Here is a 20,433-nt window from a genome sequence, read left to right as displayed (position 1 = left end):
AATTGAAAGAGTGAAACTGAAAATTAGAAAAACCTATTTACATATTATTTCCATTGTGTGAGAGCAACTATATACATTTGTACTAAATTTGTTCCATTTCATAAATTTTCAATAACTCAATTTATATTTGAATCTATATGATTATTATTTTTTTTACTAGTATTGTTGATATATATTATCATTTAAAAGGTTTTAAATTGAAATAAAAATAATGATTTTAGGTTATGCTAGCTTCATATATTAAAACAATATTTGTAGGGTTCTAAAATTGTGTGAATATAATTTATTTTTATTTTTTAAAATATCAATATATATTAAATATATATTAAAAATGATAAAAATTATTTAAGAACAACAACAAAATATTAATAGAAAAAAATTACTCCAGACAGATATCACTTGCCTTTTTCAGAAGGAATCTAAAAAAATGACGTTATAATAGCATTATGAATGATATGAAAATTCAACGATTGTGATAATAACATTATGAATATATGAAAATTCAACGATTTTTCTTCAACCGTATAGTGCACAAAAAGATATTATGATGATAACTCAAATATGTAGTTTTATCATATGAGTCGCATTAATCCAAAATTTTCAACTATCCAAAGACTTAAAGACTCGTTAATCATTCAATGAATTTCAGTAATTCTTGACAAAAAAAAGTACTACTAAACAAATACAAAATTAAGTAAGTTGTTGATTTAACTACAAAATATTATTTAAAATAAAATTACATTTATTATAATTTTTATAAAATTTTAGTATTAAATACAAACATGATTAATTGTATAACTTAATTATTTTGTATAAAAAAATATCCTAAATATTAAATTATTTGAAAGAAAAGCTGTATCAAACACAGGCATCGAATGTAACGAGTCAGAAAATTAATAAAATATTTAGAGCTCGGTGACAGTTTCCACCGTAGATGTTGTTTGGGACCGTAGATGTTGTTTGGGACCGCCTCGGAAAAGGCGGAGGGATAGAAGACTTGTGAGTATTTATTGTGAGACCCACTCATTAAATTAATTTTAAAGTCAAATATACAAATTTTTAATTTTTTTTTTTTCAAATATTAAATAAAATCCAATAATTTCATTATTGCAATGAGAACTTTAATTTTTTTTATTTTAAGTTATTAATGAATACTGACTTGACCTGTCAATTCTCATTGATTTCCCTTCGTTTAATATGTGTGGACCCTTATTTGAAGTATACCACCACACGATCTCAAGCCATCCTACGGACTTTATTCAATCGATGACTAAGTAAATATTTCTCCCAATATTATTTTCAAATTAAAAACATTTTAACAATTATTATATTATTTCCAAATTAACATTAATAAATAAATAAATCACATTATGTGTAGCTATTATTATTATTATTAATCTTAGTATTTCCTAATTGTCATAATTTATTAATAAAACTTTATTATTCTTATAGGTTAAAGTAATTTTATTTTCTTAAGTTTATGTTTGTAATGGTTCACCATATTAGTCATGTTAAATTTATGTTTGTAATGGTTCAGGATATTAGTTAATGTTAATTGTGATTTGCATTTGATTTAATGAAAAAAAAATGCTTTTAATAATTTTAAATAATTTTTATTTTTATTTTAAATTTTTTTAAAAAAAAAAGATAATTGACCACAATCTTACCATATTATCCCTTTAAATCACGTTATTCTGATATATAATAAATTAAAGGTGAAATCTCAACTTATACTAATATATTTTTATAATTTGTTTGAGATTGTATATTTTTTTAATTAATTGACCAATATATATTATAATATAAATAACTCATTATAATAATTCCAATTTCATTAAAATTGCTTAAATAAAAGTGGGATAAGAACCGTGTTATTTTTCAAAATTAAAAAATTAAAAAATTATTTTTTTATATAAAAATCTAACATATTGGTCACTTAAATAAATCTTTTATTTACTTCAACCATTTATTATAATAAATTTAGGTTCTTAATTACAATTTAAAATATTCATGAAGTTGCTATCATATTGATTATTAACTCAATAATCTAATTATTCAAGTTAGAGTTAAATATTAATTTATCTTTATTATTAATTTTTATAATATTCTAAAATATTAAATACTAATAATATTTAGATTTGTTTTTCTATAATAATCTTAATATACCACTTTTTATATCAATTTTATTTCAAAAAAATAGTTAATTATTTTCTAAGATATTCCAATATATATTTCTAAAACAATTATCTCAAAATTTTATGTAAAAAATATTTATATTTCTAAAAAACAATTATCTCAATTGTTTTGATAGATTGGTAATAAAAAAAAATACAAATTCAAGGTGTAATCTAAAATTTTAGAGGTTGTTTGGAATTTTCATATGATTAAAAAAACATTTAATAAAATAATTGAATTTTTTAAAGATTAATTATTAAAATATTTTAATTAATAAATTATTCAATTTAATAAATACAATATTATTATGATTTGATTTATTTCTTTATATTAAAAAATTGTGCAGATTTACCAAATTACAAAAATATTTTATGTTAGGTACTGTTTGATAGATAATAAAAGAGATACAATTGAATTATATTTAATTTTACTTATCACAGGCTTAGCTTAGATGTCAAAAAAAATAGCTTACTAAATTAAATTTTGAAAGTTTGGTTAATTTTTTTTATTTTAGGCATTTTTTTGGTAACAGTTATTTTAATTTTAAATATTTTATTATTCATTAGTCAAATTAATTAATTTATAACTAAATTATTAAAATATTTTATTTTATTTTAAAATTTACTTTTCATTAAATATTAATATATTTTTAAAGTGTTTTAACTCAATAATTTAATTTTCATAACCTGTATCAATATTATTTAAATAACTAAATTCAAATAAGACTTCAAGTAATTTGAAAATAAAATATTAAAAATATATAATTATTAAAAGGAATGTGTAATAAAGTTTCTAATTTCACTCCTAATTTATTGTTTTGCATTATTGAATGAGTTAATGACAATTTAAAATTGTTGTTCGACTATATTTGTTATATAATTTATTTTTTGTTTTGATGTTTTATTTGAAAAATATAATTAGTTAATAAAAAAAATTCCTTACTAATAAAAATATCCAAGATGCACATTGTATAGTAAGATAAATCAAATAATATTTTGATTGTATACCTTCCTTTAATTGAAACCTACTAAAATTGCAATTCTAATTTGCAAATTAAACACATTAATTAAGGGGTCACATTTTATAACAAGTTATTCTTTTTAATTTCCATATTTGTTTTAGTTAGATTATATATAGTTTTAAATCTTCTTACTTTATAAATTTGGTATACAAAAGCTCTAATTAGTATAATTTTGTTTTCAAAAATATGAAATGCATCAAGTAAGAGTTAAATTATGATATTTTAAAATTTTATTTTGTAAATGTTGAAAATTATCGATATTTCTCTTTAACAAAATAAACATTTTAACTACTTATTTTTCACTAATAACATTTATATTAAGTTGCAAATAATTTATTATTATTTGTAAACATAAACATTCATACTATAATTTTGGTCAAATCTTTAAAAACATTATTGATCCTCATTTTTTTTTACTTTATTAAAATTTTGGAGGTATAAATAGTTGGAAGGAGGTTGGTAAGCATGTTCTTTTCTCATTATGCAATGTGTAATATCAATTTTTAAAGAACTTGAATTTATTGTACAAGCTTTTCAAGAAAATCTAGTTAGTCTGAAAAATTATATAGCTCAAAATTTATCTATAACATCGATTAATTTCAATATAAAATAAAGTAAGAGTCATTATTTTATAATTACACTCATTTAGTTGCTCTAATCCACAATTCTCAATAATTTCGATAGTCTCTAACATTACCCGTAACTTAAAAAGTTTAAATTGAGTCATTCGTTCCGATCAACATATGCATATGGAGTATGGAGCATGGTTTGAATTTATGGAACGAGCTTTATATAATATTTTACTCTCATATAGAATGGATATATTAAATACAATTTTTTTATTTGTTATCCCATATTTTTTAAATCTACCCATCTTTCCATTCTTAATTGGGATTTTACTAGTTGCAAAATTCATAAGCAATATAAAAAAAAAGTCATAGTCAAGTCAATATCTTGCTAAAACAATTTGTCTTTGTCATCACCAATTTTGAAATCTACTTCTTAATGGATTAAATAATGTATCTACAATAATAAACCTCTCTTAATTCAATTGTAATTGATCCATCAAACTCAATGGAAAGACTTTTCTTTTAATTAACCAATTAAGTCTATGATTAACAATATTTGGGTCAATTCTTCACAACTTATATACCATAATTCTTCATTTGACTTGTGGACATTTCCCTTTTTACTTTGTTATTTCCTTACATTTCTTTCCATTTATATCACTTCATTGAGAAGCCTCATAATCCTTTTTCATAACAAAATTGTTTGGCACCAATTGTTTTGAATCATCTCATGAGTGTTGATAGTCAAGTAAACTAATTTCAAGAAAATAATTTCTTGATTACATGAAATCATTGTAATCACCATCCTAAAATTACCATGTAACAGTTTAATTAATTGGCATAATTTCTATAATATAAAACCTATTTAGAAGCATAGTTTAGCATATTTGAAATATAATTAAGTAGTTCATACCATAATATTTTGGTTGAGTTGACAAAGGTTTAATGAATATTATGTTACAAAAATAATAATAATTTAAATATATAGGCTGGATAATTATGTATTTTCTTTTTAAGTTTTGAAGAATAGATAGGTATTTAACCAAAGATTAATGCATTTTTATCAAAATATTTGAGTAATTATTTCAGTTATATTTTCTGAAATATTGTAGTATTTTTTACACAATTAGCTAGTATACATATCAAGATTGAAACAAATGTTAAATAAAACTTGATAAAATAGCAAGATTACTTAGTGTTATATATATAATTGCAGTTTCACATATTTTGAATTTGTGATAAAATAAATTATTTTATATAATTTAAAAAAAAATATTCTAAAAAATATATATAATAATAATAATAAGAGAATAAAAGGAAACTATTATATATATATCAATCTACCAAATATATAATCTGTTTATGAAAAGAATCTTCTTTGACCTTAATGAGTTTGGTAAGTAATAATAATTAACCTATTTAAACTCTATTATTTTGATCTTAAGCTTTGACTCAATTATAATGTCATTAAATTAAATAAAAATAAATTTTGATTTAAGCCTTATAGTTTGAGTAACTTATTAATTATTAATGCATTAATATGAGTTTTTAACTATCTTATGTATAGTATATTAATTTGATACACTTAAAAACTTATTAACATTTTTAAAATAAATCAAATCATAATCAAACAAACATCATTCCTCTAATATTTAATCAATCACGTTATTTAATTCATTAACTAAAATACAAAAATACTTCTAATTTCAAAATAAATAAATTATTTTATCATTATATATATTAATATCTTTTATTTTATCACAACAAAATTCCACCTTATTTTTAAACATATCACAAAAAAAAAGTCCACCTTATTTTTAAACAAATCAATCCTTATTTAAAAAATTAATTTATTTATTAAAAAACCAGTACATGGGCAAGAGTCATTCAAATAATCTTTAAATAATAGGACATCATGAAATAAGATTATTTAAAACCTCATGAATGACTTAAATAATTATTTATTTGTTTTCACTTTTTGTTTTTTAATTAACTAGAATTAAATCATCTCCACAATCAAAATAGAATCAAAAAAAAAAACCGTTACACCGAGGTCTCTTAAGTCTACTCGTACCAGTTATTTATATATTTATTAAATTAAATAAAATTAAAACTAACTCATCATTTAAAATATTTTTATAAAATTTTCCTATCACTTGATATCATCTACCATAGTGTTTTTATCCATTATATTCTAAGAATCAATCAAGATTAAATTGCTTTCTAATTTCTATATCATTAATCAAATTAGAATATAATTTTAATTTATTTACTATATATATATTAATTTTATTTTATAAATACTAGTTTTTAAAATAAAGACTAAAATTATTATCTTAGATGATATATATATATAAAATAAAAAATTGATAAAATCAGATTGAGATTGTAAAAACAAATTACACCAATAAATAATAAATAAAAGATAATAATGACGTTTTCTTTCTTTAGGGTATAGTAAAGATATAAGAAACCAAACAAGGCGTAGAAAAGTAACAGAAAGAAATCGTATAGAAATGGGTTAACGGCGTAAAAATATGGGGTTAGCGTGAAGAGTGCGGGTATAAATACAAAAGGGAAGCAGAATTCTCCAAATCGCTCCTCTCTTCTTCTCTCTCATTGGACTCATGCTGGAGATCTGAGCAGAGATCTCTTCTCATCTTCGATTTTCTCTCATCCGCTCTTGATTTCATTACGCCATGGGAACTAAGGCGATCAGCCTCGAAGGAATCAGAAATGAAACAGTTGATCTGGTATATATATCTCTCCATCTCTTTCAATATATCTATCTCGATCGTAGTTTTATCGTTCGCCTGTGTTTTTCTCCGATCAGTTTCATCTCTAGGTCATTTTACTGAAAAATGCAATCAATAAACTAAGATCTAGAAATCTCGATTGTTATTTAATCTCTTTCGTTATACAGTTCTTTCGTTTCTGTATGTGAATCGGTATAATTGATTGATTGATTGATTTCTGTTTATGCATCGTACTGACTGATATACAAATTAATCTCTGTTACTGTTAGTCATCGGTGCGAGTTTTTGCGCTTTTCTTCACGGTGTTCTTGAGAACGAACACGAACTTTAAGGAAAAGTGATTTGAAATGGTAAAAGATATTACAAAGTAAATCTTCATCCTGATTTCATGTGATCTCACTAATTTAGGAATTAAAGTAAAAGCTACATATTCTCCTTTCTTATTGAAATTATTTATCAAAATTCAACAGTCGGATTTTGATATTTTGAGTCAATTATCTACATATATATCTATAAATTCATGCCTCATTTTCTTACTTTACGGGGAATATAAAGCTAATAATTTATATTTTATAAGATAACTGAAAATTGTACAGTCTTTTATAGAGTGGGACCAGTTCTTATATTTTATTGATTACTGTGAAGAATTGATTATAATTAATTGTGTTTTAAATTTTTAATATAATATTTAGAGAGAGGAATATGAACAGTTTGTAATTATATGTTTTCGGGAGAAATTTGTCTTGTACGATCCGTGGTACTATAACAACAATTATATTTATTTATTTATTTTCCTGTCAAGTCATTACTAATAATAATAATAATATAGTGCAAATATTTTTTATTTATTTATATGGCTGAACATTCTTTAAATAAGGGGAAAAAGAAATACAGAATGGAAAGGGAAGAAATCGTGATGCAGGCACAAGTTGGTAAAGTTGACTTCTTTTTTACTGCGTGATGATCACGCGCAGATTGTCTACCGCAGGATTTTGTTAAGCCTTATCTTCCATAGGATCTTTTGGCACTTTTCTGAAAAAAATTATGTCATACTTATGGGTCTCGTTCACTTAATACGCGACCGGCCATAGTTGGGTTGTCTTATTCATTCATCTTTTCTATCTGGTGGAATCTGACTCTCCATCCACAGGCTTTTTTAGAAAATAAAAAAGGTGGAAATTTGGTAAAGTTGTTTATTTATGGTGTCATGGTGAAGTCATCTTTGGTGTTTTTACTTTAGAACAATTTTAAAATGTTCAAAATCAACATTGAAGCTTACTTAGGGGTGTATTTGATGATGTTTGTGGATTGATTACTAATTTGGTAGAATTGAACTTGAAGTACTGGTTCCTTGTATCAACATCTTATCATGAGAATATTCTTAGTTTCATGCATTATTATCATATTATTTATATATTTTCTTGGTTTGTCTTGTGTTTGAAAAATTCAGGAAAAGGTTCCTATTGAGGAAGTGTTCGAACAGCTGAAATGTTCGAGGGAGGGTTTGTCTACAGAGGAAGGAAACAACCGGCTGGAAATCTTTGGGCCAAACAAGTTGGAAGAGAAGAAGGTCCTTCATTTCTCTAAACCAAATTGCAAGAGACATAATAAATTTGTCATTCTGACATATATATATAATTTATGAATACAGGAGAGCAAGTTTCTAAAGTTTCTTGGGTTCATGTGGAATCCACTTTCATGGGTGATGGAAGCTGCAGCTATCATGGCTATTGCTCTGGCTAATGGTGGTGGGAAGCCCCCGGATTGGCAAGATTTCATTGGAATCATTTGCTTGCTAGTGATTAACTCTACCATCAGTTACATTGAAGAAAACAATGCTGGTAATGCAGCTGCAGCTCTCATGGCTAATCTTGCTCCAAAGACTAAGGTAATACATACACGATTGTGTATTTATCATTTTCATGCACGTGAAGACATTTCTGAACAATTGTGTGTCGGTATAATTGTGTTCTTTAGGTACTAAGGGATGGACGATGGAGCGAACAGGAAGCTGCGATACTGGTGCCAGGTGACATCGTTAGCATTAAATTAGGAGACATCGTTCCTGCTGATGCCCGTCTCCTTGAGGGAGATCCTTTAAAGATAGACCAGTCTGCACTTACAGGAGAATCACTGCCAGTCACAAAGAACCCGTATGATGAAGTTTTCTCAGGTTCTACTTGCAAACAAGGTGAACTTGAGGCAATTGTTATTGCTACTGGAGTTCATACTTTCTTCGGTAAAGCTGCACATCTTGTGGACAGCACCAACCAAGTCGGGCATTTCCAGAAGGTTCTGACATCAATTGGAAACTTCTGTATCATTTCCATTGCCATTGGTATGGCTATAGAGATCCTTGTCATGTATCCCATCCAGCATAGGGCGTATAGAGACGGAATTGACAATTTACTGGTTCTCTTGATTGGTGGTATTCCAATTGCTATGCCTACTGTGTTATCAGTGACAATGGCTATCGGTTCCCACAAGCTATCACAGCAAGGTGCCATTACCAAGAGAATGACTGCTATTGAAGAGATGGCTGGCATGGACGTACTTTGCAGTGACAAGACAGGAACATTGACGCTCAACAAACTTAGCGTTGACAAAAACTTGATTGAGTGTTTCACTAAAGGAATTGACAAAGATCTTGTTATATTGCTTGCTGCAAGGGCATCTAGGACTGAAAACCAAGATGCAATTGATGCTGCCATTGTTGGTATGCTTGGTGATCCAAAAGAGGTACAACTTTTACTTCCATCCTTGGAACTACTTTTACTTACAAGTTACTTTGGTAATTAACCTCATATTGGAATTTGGAAATATACTTGGTAGGCAAGAGCTGGTGTCAGAGAGGTGCATTTCCTTCCATTCAATCCCGTGGACAAGAGAACTGCCTTGACTTATATTGATGCTGATGGTAACTGGCATCGTGCTAGCAAAGGTGCCCCAGAACAGGTACCTCTATTATTTTCATTTGTTTTCAACTTTTATGGAAGAGAACACAGCTATTTATCATCTTCTTTCTGTTTTTATTACGTGGAAACAGATCTTAACCCTTTGCAATGCCAAGGAAGATGTGAAGAAGAAGGTCCATAGCATTATTGATAAGTTTGCTGACCGTGGGTTGCGTTCTTTGGGTGTTGCAAGACAGGTTTCTAATCTTCATAATCATTTCAGTTAATCATCTCCCACGTGATTCAATTGCTTGCTTAACTAACAATCAAGTCCTTTATTTTGTATTTCAGGTAGTTCCAGAGAAATCAAAAGACAGTGCAGGTGGTCCATGGCAATTTGCTGGACTCTTGCCACTCTTTGATCCTCCTAGGCATGATAGTGCTGAAACCATCCGAAGAGCTCTAAATCTTGGTGTAAATGTCAAGATGATAACAGGTAATTAAAGCTATGGTTTTTATGTCTCATAGAAGAGAAGTCTTATTTGTTAATCATTCCCTTTCCAGGTGATCAACTTGCTATTGCCAAGGAGACTGGACGTAGACTTGGAATGGGAACAAACATGTATCCATCTGCCACTCTACTTGGTCAAGATAAGGATTCAAGCATTGCTTCCCTTCCTGTTGAAGAGTTGATTGAGAAAGCCGATGGTTTTGCTGGAGTCTTCCCTGGTAAAAACGCTTTTCCTTTTTTTTATACCAAGCTTCTCATTTCCCTTGATTATTGATCATCTTCTTCTTCCCCAACAGAGCACAAGTATGAAATTGTGAAGAAGTTGCAAGAAAGGAAGCACATCTGTGGAATGACAGGCGATGGTGTTAATGATGCACCAGCTCTCAAAAAGGCAGATATCGGTATTGCGGTTGCTGATGCCACTGATGCAGCCAGGAGTGCTTCCGACATTGTGCTGACTGAACCAGGTCTAAGTGTCATCATCAGTGCGGTGTTGACCAGCAGAGCTATTTTCCAGAGGATGAAGAACTACACAGTTAACTTCTTTTCATGTTTCCTCCTGAATTTCTATCATAATTATCAATATTTATGAAGATCACTAACAAGTTTGGTTCATTTTTTTCTTCCTTTCACAGATATATGCAGTCTCTATCACTATTCGTATTGTGGTAAGTTACCTTTTTCAGAAAGAAAAATGACATTTTTGGTTAATAATTTTGGTCTTGCCTTACTAATTTTTCTTCCATTTTTTGTTTTGTTCTCAGTTTGGCTTCATGTTTATTGCTTTAATATGGAGGTTCGACTTTGCTCCCTTCATGGTTTTGATCATTGCCATCCTTAACGACGGTGAGAGGGTTCAATTTTGAGACAGCTTTCTTTCTTTGAAGTTATCATGTTCCATTTTATTGACAAAATTGATTTATCAGGAACAATTATGACCATCTCAAAGGATAGAGTGAAACCATCTCCATTGCCAGATAGCTGGAAGTTGAAAGAGATTTTCGCCACGGGTGTTGTGCTTGGAGGTTACATGGCCTTAATGACTGTTATATTCTTCTGGATAATGCACGATACAGATTTTTTCTCGGTAAGAAGAAGAAGAAGAAGAAAGGGTTTTATATTGAATAATCATATATATATAAAATGTCTAAATTTGTATGAACATGATGATAATGCAGAATACATTTGGGGTGAGGTCTATCAGGGGACATAACGATGAGATGATGGCTGCTCTATACCTTCAAGTCAGTATTGTGAGTCAGGCTCTGATTTTTGTGACTCGTTCTCGTAGCTGGTCGTTTTTGGAGCGCCCTGGATTGTTGTTGCTTGGTGCTTTCATGGCTGCACAGTTGGTAAGAGAAGAGAAAAGAAGAATCTTAAACTGTTTTCTTATTATATATTAAAAGAAAACACCAACTGAAATTGACAACAATTTCAGGTAGCGACAGTTATTGCGGTTTATGCACACTGGGAGTTTGCAAGGATTAAGGGATGTGGATGGGGTTGGGCCGGTGTTATATGGCTCTACAGTATTGTCTTTTATGTGCCGCTTGATCTGATGAAGTTTGCCATTCGTTATGTCTTAAGTGGAAAGGCATGGAACAGCATGATCGATAACAGGGTATGTTTTTCATTTCACTTCATTTCATTTTGTCATTGTGCCAACCAAAACTGACTTATTTATTGGTGGGATGGTAACAGATTGCTTTCACCACAAAGAATGACTATGGTAAAGAGGAAAGAGAAGCACAATGGGCACTTGCTCAAAGAACTTTACATGGGCTTCAACCGCCAGAAGCATCCAACATTTTCAACGACAAGAGCAGTTACAGAGAGCTGTCTGAAATTGCTGAACAGGCCAAGAGGAGAGCTGAAATTGCAAGGTAATCAATCAATCAATCAATGAATTGGATTTTGTTTTTTATAATCAAATGATCAATCGCATGATGTTTTTTCGTAAACGAGTGCAGACTCCGAGAATTGAACACGCTGAAGGGACATGTTGAGTCTGTGGTGAAGCTGAAAGGACTTGATCTTGACAACATCCAACAACATTACACCGTGTGAGGAGGAAATTGAATGGATGAGCTCAAAAGAAGAATATATATTTATATTATGTATTTGACTTAGAGAAATGAACAACCACCCCCCTTTGGCTGAATTTTATTTCAGTTACAAACCAAAACCTTTTTCTTTTTTTTTTCTCTTCTCTAGTCTTTTAAAATTTATATTCTTCTCTCAAATTCTACCACCTCAGTTCATAGTTCATGAGGAATAATATGTTTGGCTTTCCAATGCTTATGCAATTGGAATGAATCTATATACTTTGTTTTCAAACATTTATTTCATGTTTTTTACCCATCATCATTCTTAGTAATTTTAGTCTAAATAGTTTAAGGTTATAGGTTTGACTCCTACTCAAATATTTTTGATTTAAGTGTGTTTTGTGAGTTTAAAGAATCGAACTTTGGACCATTGTTCTTTCAGGTAAGATCATGTGAAAAATTTAAGAATCGAAACTAGGACATTTTTTCAATTTAAAAACTACTTACACAATTAATCTCCAAGAATCACTTCAATGGAAACATGCCTAAAGTAAATTAGAGTATATATATATATTACATTAATTAGTTAACTAAATTGCAAATAATGAAAAGTGTATATATGTTTCAATTACATGTAATATTAAAATAAATGGGTTTATCCAAATTGGATCAAAATCATAGTTTACTTCAAATTGTAAGATCGGAATATTATTATTATTTATATATATAATTAAATATTTGTATACATTCATTTCTTCAAAATTATATATAATTGAGTATAAAATTAATTTATATATATATATATATATATATATATATATATATATATAATATACCAAATTAGTTACGTTAATTCATTTATTTGAAAAAATATATATATTTTTTTTAAAATCGTATAAAATTAAAATTATTTATAAAATGATATTTATTTTTAAATGGTAAGAATTCACTTCATTCATTTGAGGCAATTGTTCGTTTCGGTTAATTTAAATAAAGTAATGATAGAGAACGGAAATGTAGTGTCATGAATGATGTCTTCAACATAAGTGAACTTGAAATCTAATAAGAGAGAAATTTTATTTTTCAAATTCACTCACATGTTGACACGCCAATTAAGGATGGCAATTTGAAACCGCCCCGCGAAAACCGAACCGAATTGTACCGTTTGGGACGATTTTTCCTCGAAACCGAACGGGGATAGGGCGGGGATGGTATTTGTGTCCTCCGTTCCGACTCACCCCGATTATGTCCCGAACACTATAAAACATAATTAAATATATTATCGCTCTCTATCCTTACTTATTTAAATAACAATAATTCAAAAATATAATATTCTTCTTTAATCACAACAATGTAAACATGCCCAAATTAAATTAGAGTATATATATAATATAAATTAATTAACTAACTAAATTGCAAATAATGAAAAGTGTATGTATGTTCCAATGTCAGAAATATTAAAATAAATGTGTTATCCAAATTCGGTCAAAATCATAGTTTATTTCAAATCGTAAGATGTTGATAGTATTATTATTTATATATAATTAAATATGTATACATTCATAACTTTAAAATTATATATAATTGAGTATAAATTAATAATATATATATAATTAATTACATTTATTCATTTATTTAAACAAATATTAATTCTTTTTCTTTCTTAAAATCGAATAAAACTAAAATTGTTTATAAAATGATATTTATTTTTAAATTGTAAGAATTCACTTTCGTTTGGGTTAATTTAAATAGAGTAAAAATAGAGAGTTGAAATTTAGTGTCATGAATAATGTCGGGAATGTTGTGTTCAACATATGAGTGAACTTGAAATCTAATAAGAGAGAAATTTTATTTTTCAAATTCACTCACATGTTGACACACCATTCATAATAACAAATTATCGCTCTCTATCATTACTCATTTAAATAACAATAATCTAAAAATATAATATTGTTCCCCTTTCTTCTTTAACAAAAATACTAAAATACTTAAGTATTTTTTATCAAAAATAAATAAATTCTAAACTCCACAAAATCTCACTAATCAGTATTTGTGTTACCAACTTAGCAACCACAAACAACCACATTTAAATCATAAAAACGAATCTGATCAATCAGCACTTTTATATTTATATCAAATCTAAATGTAGATGATTCTCAAAATAAAATGATAATTTTCTCAATAGAGTAAACTAAAAATAAGCTGAAAGCATTAACCATTGTTTGCCTTATTTACTGGATGTGCATTAATGAAAAAGCTGCAAGTACAACACTATACAAATATTGATATGAAAAATCCATCCATCCATATCATGAGTTAACAAAATACAACAATTCATCAATTTACAACATGAGTTTGAGTAGATACCCATAACTAACTATCAAACACACCATAATCAAACCTTATATACAAACAAACAAACACAAACTACAGGACAACCTAATAATAATTCCCATAATACATGTACAGTACATATGTTCTATGCACTAGCATTATTTTTTATTTCTTCACCTTCCAATAACTGCATTTTTTTTTCTTCCCTAGCCAATGCGATGATGGGTTCATTTCATGAATCAGATTTCTGCGCCAATTCTGCAAGATTGTAGAAAGAAATATGAAAATGTGAGAGAAGAATGGTGCCATCAATACATTATGTTAATTTGTCATAAAGCATTTAATATGTTAAACATTTAGGAGCAAGCAATAACATACCTTCTCCATATAGCTGTTCAAATCGAGTCACTATATGTTTTCCATAAGTGTACTTCTTCAGTGCGTTCACATGGTTATGAATGCGGCTAAATAACATTTCCCTTTGACTATCGGTACAGGTGTCTAGTAGCTTCTGGATAACATAGTTTGCAAATTGGTCTTTCATCATTACCTTGGACACACAAACAAAGAGAGAACACAAAAATGAGTTCAATCAAAGGAAACAAGATCAACTAAGCATGTATCCACAATTAACAGAGAGTCTAAGAACTGAGACCATAATAATCTTCTTGCAATGGAAAAAGCATTAAAGAATATGCTTGAACTATAAGAAGATGACAGCTACAAATTTTCTTGAGAAAGTAATCCTGAGATACAGATTAAGATACCAACTCTAACTAAAAATGCTTGGACAGTCATGATTAGAGAAGGAACCATTATCTGAAGCATATGAATGGAGATTAAATTCCAGAGTAAAAAGCCAAAGTTATCAAACTTACCAATAAGTTATCACTTCCATCTTTGCCGCCAGTAATTTCCTGAATTAACATCTCCCTTTCAGCAAAATCTCCATGCTCTATACATTTTTCAACGACATTCGATGCAAATTTATGCTGGCTCATTTGCACTACATTGCCCGATAGTTTACTTATAATCCTGGCTCTTTCTTGAGGATCTCCCCTTTGTAACACATGCTGTTTGTAGCAATATAATCAATTAGCTTCAATACTATGAAAATGCATGCTATAAAATAAACTTAAAGGCATATAAACTAACAGAAGGATGCAAGCAAACATGGTGCCCCAACATTGAAACTGAGCCCAAGAACCATAGCATGCATACTTAATAGATTACAGACCATTAAATTAGAGGAAATACAATAGGAAATGCTTCATATGATGGGTTGATACACCCACATACAGGATACACATGTTTTCCATTTTGCTTTCCCAGTTGCCACATCACAATCCAAGTAAGCAAATATATATATATATATATATATATATATATATATACTTACAAAAGAAAAAATTTAGGGTTCCAAACATAAACAGCAAAATTTTAAAAGAAATTTAGGGTTGAATCAGGTTCCAAACATTCTGTAATATGAAAATATATTATCCTTTTGAACGTGTACATGCCAAGAGTTTTATAGGGTGACATCAAAATAGGAAGTCAAGTAGAGTAAAACAATGAAGTGGGGAACTAACACTAACCTGTGTAACATAGTTGCCATACTGGTTTTGGGCAAGTGTACAAACAGACTCCAAAATCTCATCTACTATAAACTGACTTTGGGGTTGATCCATACAGTGCTCAAGTACCCTCTAACATAAAAAAAGTATTCATCTCTCGTAAGTATATGTTGGGTTAAAGATGTTAGGAACAACGTTTCATCTCAATATTCTGTTCTGTAAAATACCTGAATAACGCGACAACCATAGGGATGCATTGAAAGAGTTTCCACTTGACCATGAAAAGCAGAAAGAATAAATCCAATCTTATCTGTTGGAATACATTCAATACACTTCTGGATAACATGATTCCCATTCTGATCATGAACACATTTCAAAACATGTCCATCCAGCTCACTCACAAGCTTTGCTTTCTGATCCAGTTCGATAACATCAAGTGCCTAAACAAAATCAACCAAACATTATCCCCTGGATACAGATGCATGTAACATTCATGTGAGGCGTGATTTATTTATCGATTGTAAGAACAGTCACAGTTTTAGCAACAAAAAAGAAGAAAAATATTTGCCCAGATTATTAACATTCTTTGCAATTATCAGTACATTGTTTACGCCCACCTTTTGAATTACACGGCAGCCGTACATCTGAAGACTTAGTGATAAAATTTGGCTCGCAAGTTGATCAGCAAGCTCCTTCCTTTGTTCAGTGCTTCCATACTCAAAAAACTGTATCAGTTCAGGAGAAAGAATGGGTAAGTAAACTATTTAAGAGACAGATATGAGTAAGTTGGGGAAGAGAACTCTGATGATTGAATGAATACCTTCTGAATGACATAATTACCAAAAACGTCTACAATGAGCCTGGAGGCATGTGGAAGAACCTCCTTAAAAACAGAAGCCTTATCTTCTGCACTGCAATTTTCCAATTTCTGTTGAATGAATCGACTCCCATGCTGATCCGCACTGGAATTCAACATTCATGATAGTTAAAAGCTTAAGAAACATAAACAGCAATAAAATGGACAAATGGAGTTGTTGGAAGAACTTACCTAAATTGAACAATATGTCCAGCAATATCAGACAGCTCAAATCTGCGACCTCTACCAGATTTCAACTCTTCAAGGAAAGAGTGTACTCTAGTGTTGAAATTATTATTTTCTCTTTGACCTTGCCATCTGGAATAAGTACCCAGATTTTTAAAAGAACCTTCAGCAAATCTCAACTCATTTTTCAATCCAGCTGAGCCAACCCCAGGAACTGGTGATCCTGGAAGGCTAGTGCTTGGAGGATTCACATAATGACTTGTATACCCCTCGCCCCTTTTATGAAGAACACCCAATTCTCCCTGGTATTGTATATTCTGGTGATGTGAGCCAGCTGGAAATTCTGAACCCTTCTTCTGTGAATCAATCCTGCTACCTCCAGCAACTGGAGATATGAGGGGTGTAAACTGACCTGGGACATTGTAAGGATTCCTGTATGACTGTTCGGTATATTGCATTTGAAAAGCATTTGATAGCATTGGTTGCATTGTGAAACCGAATTGTCCATAGAGATTTCCTAGTTGTTGCATATCAACTCCATGCAAGTTGCCTCCTAAGTTTGCCATGCCTGAGTTTTGATCAAATGGCACAGGAATAGCACCATGAGGATATCCAGGCATAAATGTTGGGAAAACAGTTGGGGTATTCAAAGTGTATCCACCTACACCATACTGAGGAGAAAAGTAACCAGAAGGATGCATATTTGGGTAAAAGGTACTTGAGGAAGCCATAGCAACGGGGCTATAAGGTGGATTCACATATCCAGACGAATTAAGTATAGCATGTTGCTCTGCAGAAGCAAAACTGGGAGGACCGTGTGAAAATTGACTCATCCCAGGGATTGTGAGATTTATTGGAGGAGGTACAACAAATTGAGGGTTGGCATTCTGAAATCCACTTCTTTGTTGCTGTGATCGTAATTGTTGCAGCTGATTATTAGACTGATGACTCTGTTGCCAGCCCGTCTGTGTATGCCTTCCTAGATTCTGCTCGTCAGATAAATTCATTGTCATCATCTTAGATTCCATAGAGGCAAGATCCGAGTCAGAGATAACATCAGTATCATTTGACACCCTACTGGAAAAAGTTGGTGTAAACGGCATGTTTGTTGCAGTCATGGAGACTAAAACAAGACCTTTTGACAGATCGGTATTTATCCCAGCACCTGAAGGAGATGAAGTGGCAGTGTTTGTTGAGTTCAGTGATGCATTTTGCGTAGAGCCAAAATCAGCAACATATTCAACTGCTTCCTCAATTGATTCATGGGTTAAAGAAGGTGATATGGTTTGAACAAAATCTTCCTGCAGCATTGTAAAAATTGAAACACAAGTGTTAGAAGCACAATCACCCAAGCCAGCACAGAGCCCAAGTAAAAGGAAAAAATATTTACCTGTGCTAGTCCATCCAGACTTCCATATTGACCAGATGATGATGTTTCAATATGTCCAGGCCAGAACCCAGCACTTGTTCCAGCCTCATGTGCAGAACTTCCATGAGGTGATCTATCATCTTCAGAATCTTCTCGATAAGTATGGAGCTTATTTTTAGTGAAATCCAAGGAACCACGGCTTTGTTGACTGAAAGATGACAACCTCCAATTATCACTATTAGCACTATTGAAAACATGATCGGTCTGTTGGTTCCTCCACGAAGTTAGTGGGGGTGACAACCGTGGATTTAAATTAACATTAGAACCATAGTATGGCAAATAATACGGTTCACCGAAAATCTGTTCTTCACCTACTAAACTATTACTCTTCAGATACAAATCCTTCTGACGAGTATAAAGTTTACCCATAGCAGACAATGAACCTTCCACAGTTGGTGGTGCACTTTCACTTCTACTAGGAATCACATCTCTTCCACTACCCTCTACTCTTGGACCCCTCAGAAACAATCGCAACTCATCTGTAGACATATTTGCAGATGAGGAAGACCATTTTCCACTAGTCTCGTGTATTCTAATAGGATTCTCAGTTGCCATCAATTTGCAAAAAGATTTGACTTTTCTCCTCAAGGAAGTTTACAAGCATCTTCCAGAAGTCCTATATATTTGAATGAAATATAAAAGTAAAATAAGGCATACATACATGGGCACATTAAAAACCAAACCCATAAACCAACTTTAAAGTTCGTGTGTCTAATTTAGGTAAGAAACAAAATAAGGAACGAAATGAATCGACTTGATCAACAAAGAACCGATTGTGAAAGTCATGATCAGGGTATCTAACAGTTCAAAATTCAATATTTAAGGATTGAAGAATCTCACCTAGGTCGTTGTTTGGCTGCTGCTTCTTCTTCTTCTTCAGGTAGAGTGCAACCCCAGTTGTGAGAATCACTGGTCAAAACCCTAGAGCAGACGAAAGGGGCCAGCTTTGGACTTTAGAGAGAGAAAGAGAGAGATAGGACATATGACTTCTTGGGTTCAGTTTGGATTGATTTGGTCAGATGTGGAAATTTATGTAATAATTAAAACATAATTTATTTATTTTGACATAAAAAAGTGGGGAAAAGGACTTTTATTATTTCCAGGTGGTGGCTTTTCCTTGATTGTGTGTTTTGTGTGTGTGTTTGTGTGTGAGAGAGAAAGTAATATGAGAGATGTTTGGGGTTCTTTTTGTCATCAAGTGTTGAAAAAAGAGAAGATGTTCTCTTCCATTATTGGTAACCAAACGAGGTCCAAACTCCAAGAACGGAAATAACGATATACAATTATAATTTTTTTTATTTTTTTTAAATCATGCCAAATAAGTATTTTTATTATCAAACTTTTATTTGAGAGTTTTTTAATATTTTAATCATTTAATTTAAATCATTTTAAATAATAAAAAGATATATTAAATCTGATGAAATATATCACAGCTTTCTTTTTTTTCTTTTTCTTGTTCTGTTTGTATTATTTAAATAATTGATTGTTTTTAAAATTATTTTCTTAATCAGAATTTGTTCAAATGACTATGCCTTTTATAAAATTATAAATTAAAATATTTAAATACTTTACATTTTCTATTTTTAAATAAAATTTGAGTAAAAAAAATAGTAATTGGCGTTTATTTTAAGATAACGAGGTATTTTATGTTTTGAAAACCGTTCTGAATCAAACAGATTGTTTTGACGAATTTCAGTTCGACAGGTCCAACCGGATGAACCACCGGTCGAACCGGGTTTTAGGGTATTCTACACACATTTCTCGACAATCATACATTATCACTGCTTTCTTTTTCCTCTTCTTTATACACACATCTTATTCACCACAAACTCTACCACAAACTCTACCCATCGAAACTGTTGACGATGGCTTTCTAACTTGTTTTACTTTTCAGATTTATGTTTTGAGACTCAAATCTTTCATGGTGTCCTAGTAGTGCTACAAGTGCACTAGATTCGTTAGGTTTCGTGCTATAGGTGCACTAGATTCGTTAGGTTTTGTGCTATAGGTGCACTAGATTCGTTAGGTTCTGTCCAACACCGTTGATGTTTGCCCCTATTGCGATGGTGGATTTGTCGAGGCG

At 30.3% G+C, this 20,433-nt stretch overlaps 2 protein-coding genes across 3 annotated transcripts; one reads left to right on the top strand and one right to left on the bottom strand.

Annotated features, from left to right (window-relative positions):
• Positions 1-6,358: 6,358 nt before the first annotated feature.
• On the top strand, positions 6,359-12,263 carry LOC124925753 (plasma membrane ATPase 4). The gene is made up of 16 exons (XM_047465833.1): positions 6,359-6,518; positions 7,972-8,091; positions 8,173-8,409; positions 8,499-9,260; positions 9,354-9,476; positions 9,568-9,672; positions 9,767-9,911; positions 9,980-10,144; positions 10,223-10,461; positions 10,562-10,594; positions 10,691-10,772; positions 10,853-11,013; positions 11,105-11,278; positions 11,365-11,547; positions 11,628-11,809; positions 11,897-12,263. Exons 1-16 carry the CDS (start codon positions 6,465-6,467, stop codon positions 11,991-11,993), a joined length of 2,862 nt encoding a protein of 953 aa, XP_047321789.1. The 5' UTR covers positions 6,359-6,464; the 3' UTR covers positions 11,994-12,263.
• Positions 12,264-14,229: 1,966 nt separating this feature from the next.
• LOC124923868 (pumilio homolog 6, chloroplastic-like) lies at positions 14,230-19,351 on the bottom strand. Of its 2 annotated transcripts, XM_047463847.1 has the most exons (10): positions 19,191-19,351; positions 18,312-18,966; positions 16,928-18,222; positions 16,700-16,841; positions 16,497-16,604; positions 16,107-16,319; positions 15,901-16,011; positions 15,184-15,378; positions 14,684-14,855; positions 14,230-14,563 (listed from the first exon to the last, which is right to left on the bottom strand). In XM_047463847.1, exons 2-10 carry the CDS (start codon positions 18,903-18,905, stop codon positions 14,538-14,540), a joined length of 2,856 nt encoding a protein of 951 aa, XP_047319803.1. In that variant the 5' UTR covers positions 18,906-18,966; positions 19,191-19,351; the 3' UTR covers positions 14,230-14,537. The 2 variants fall into 2 exon arrangements, with proteins under 2 accessions (XP_047319803.1, XP_047319804.1); XM_047463848.1 differs by lacking the exon at positions 15,901-16,011.
• Between the last annotated feature and the right edge of the window lie 1,082 nt (positions 19,352-20,433).

Source organism: Impatiens glandulifera, chromosome 2 (genome assembly GCF_907164915.1).
Source record: "Impatiens glandulifera chromosome 2, dImpGla2.1, whole genome shotgun sequence".
Classification (NCBI taxonomy): Eukaryota; Viridiplantae; Streptophyta; class Magnoliopsida; order Ericales; family Balsaminaceae; genus Impatiens; species Impatiens glandulifera.
The sequence above is the reverse complement of the archived record's forward strand: the minus strand, read 5'-3'. Positions and strand labels throughout refer to the sequence as shown.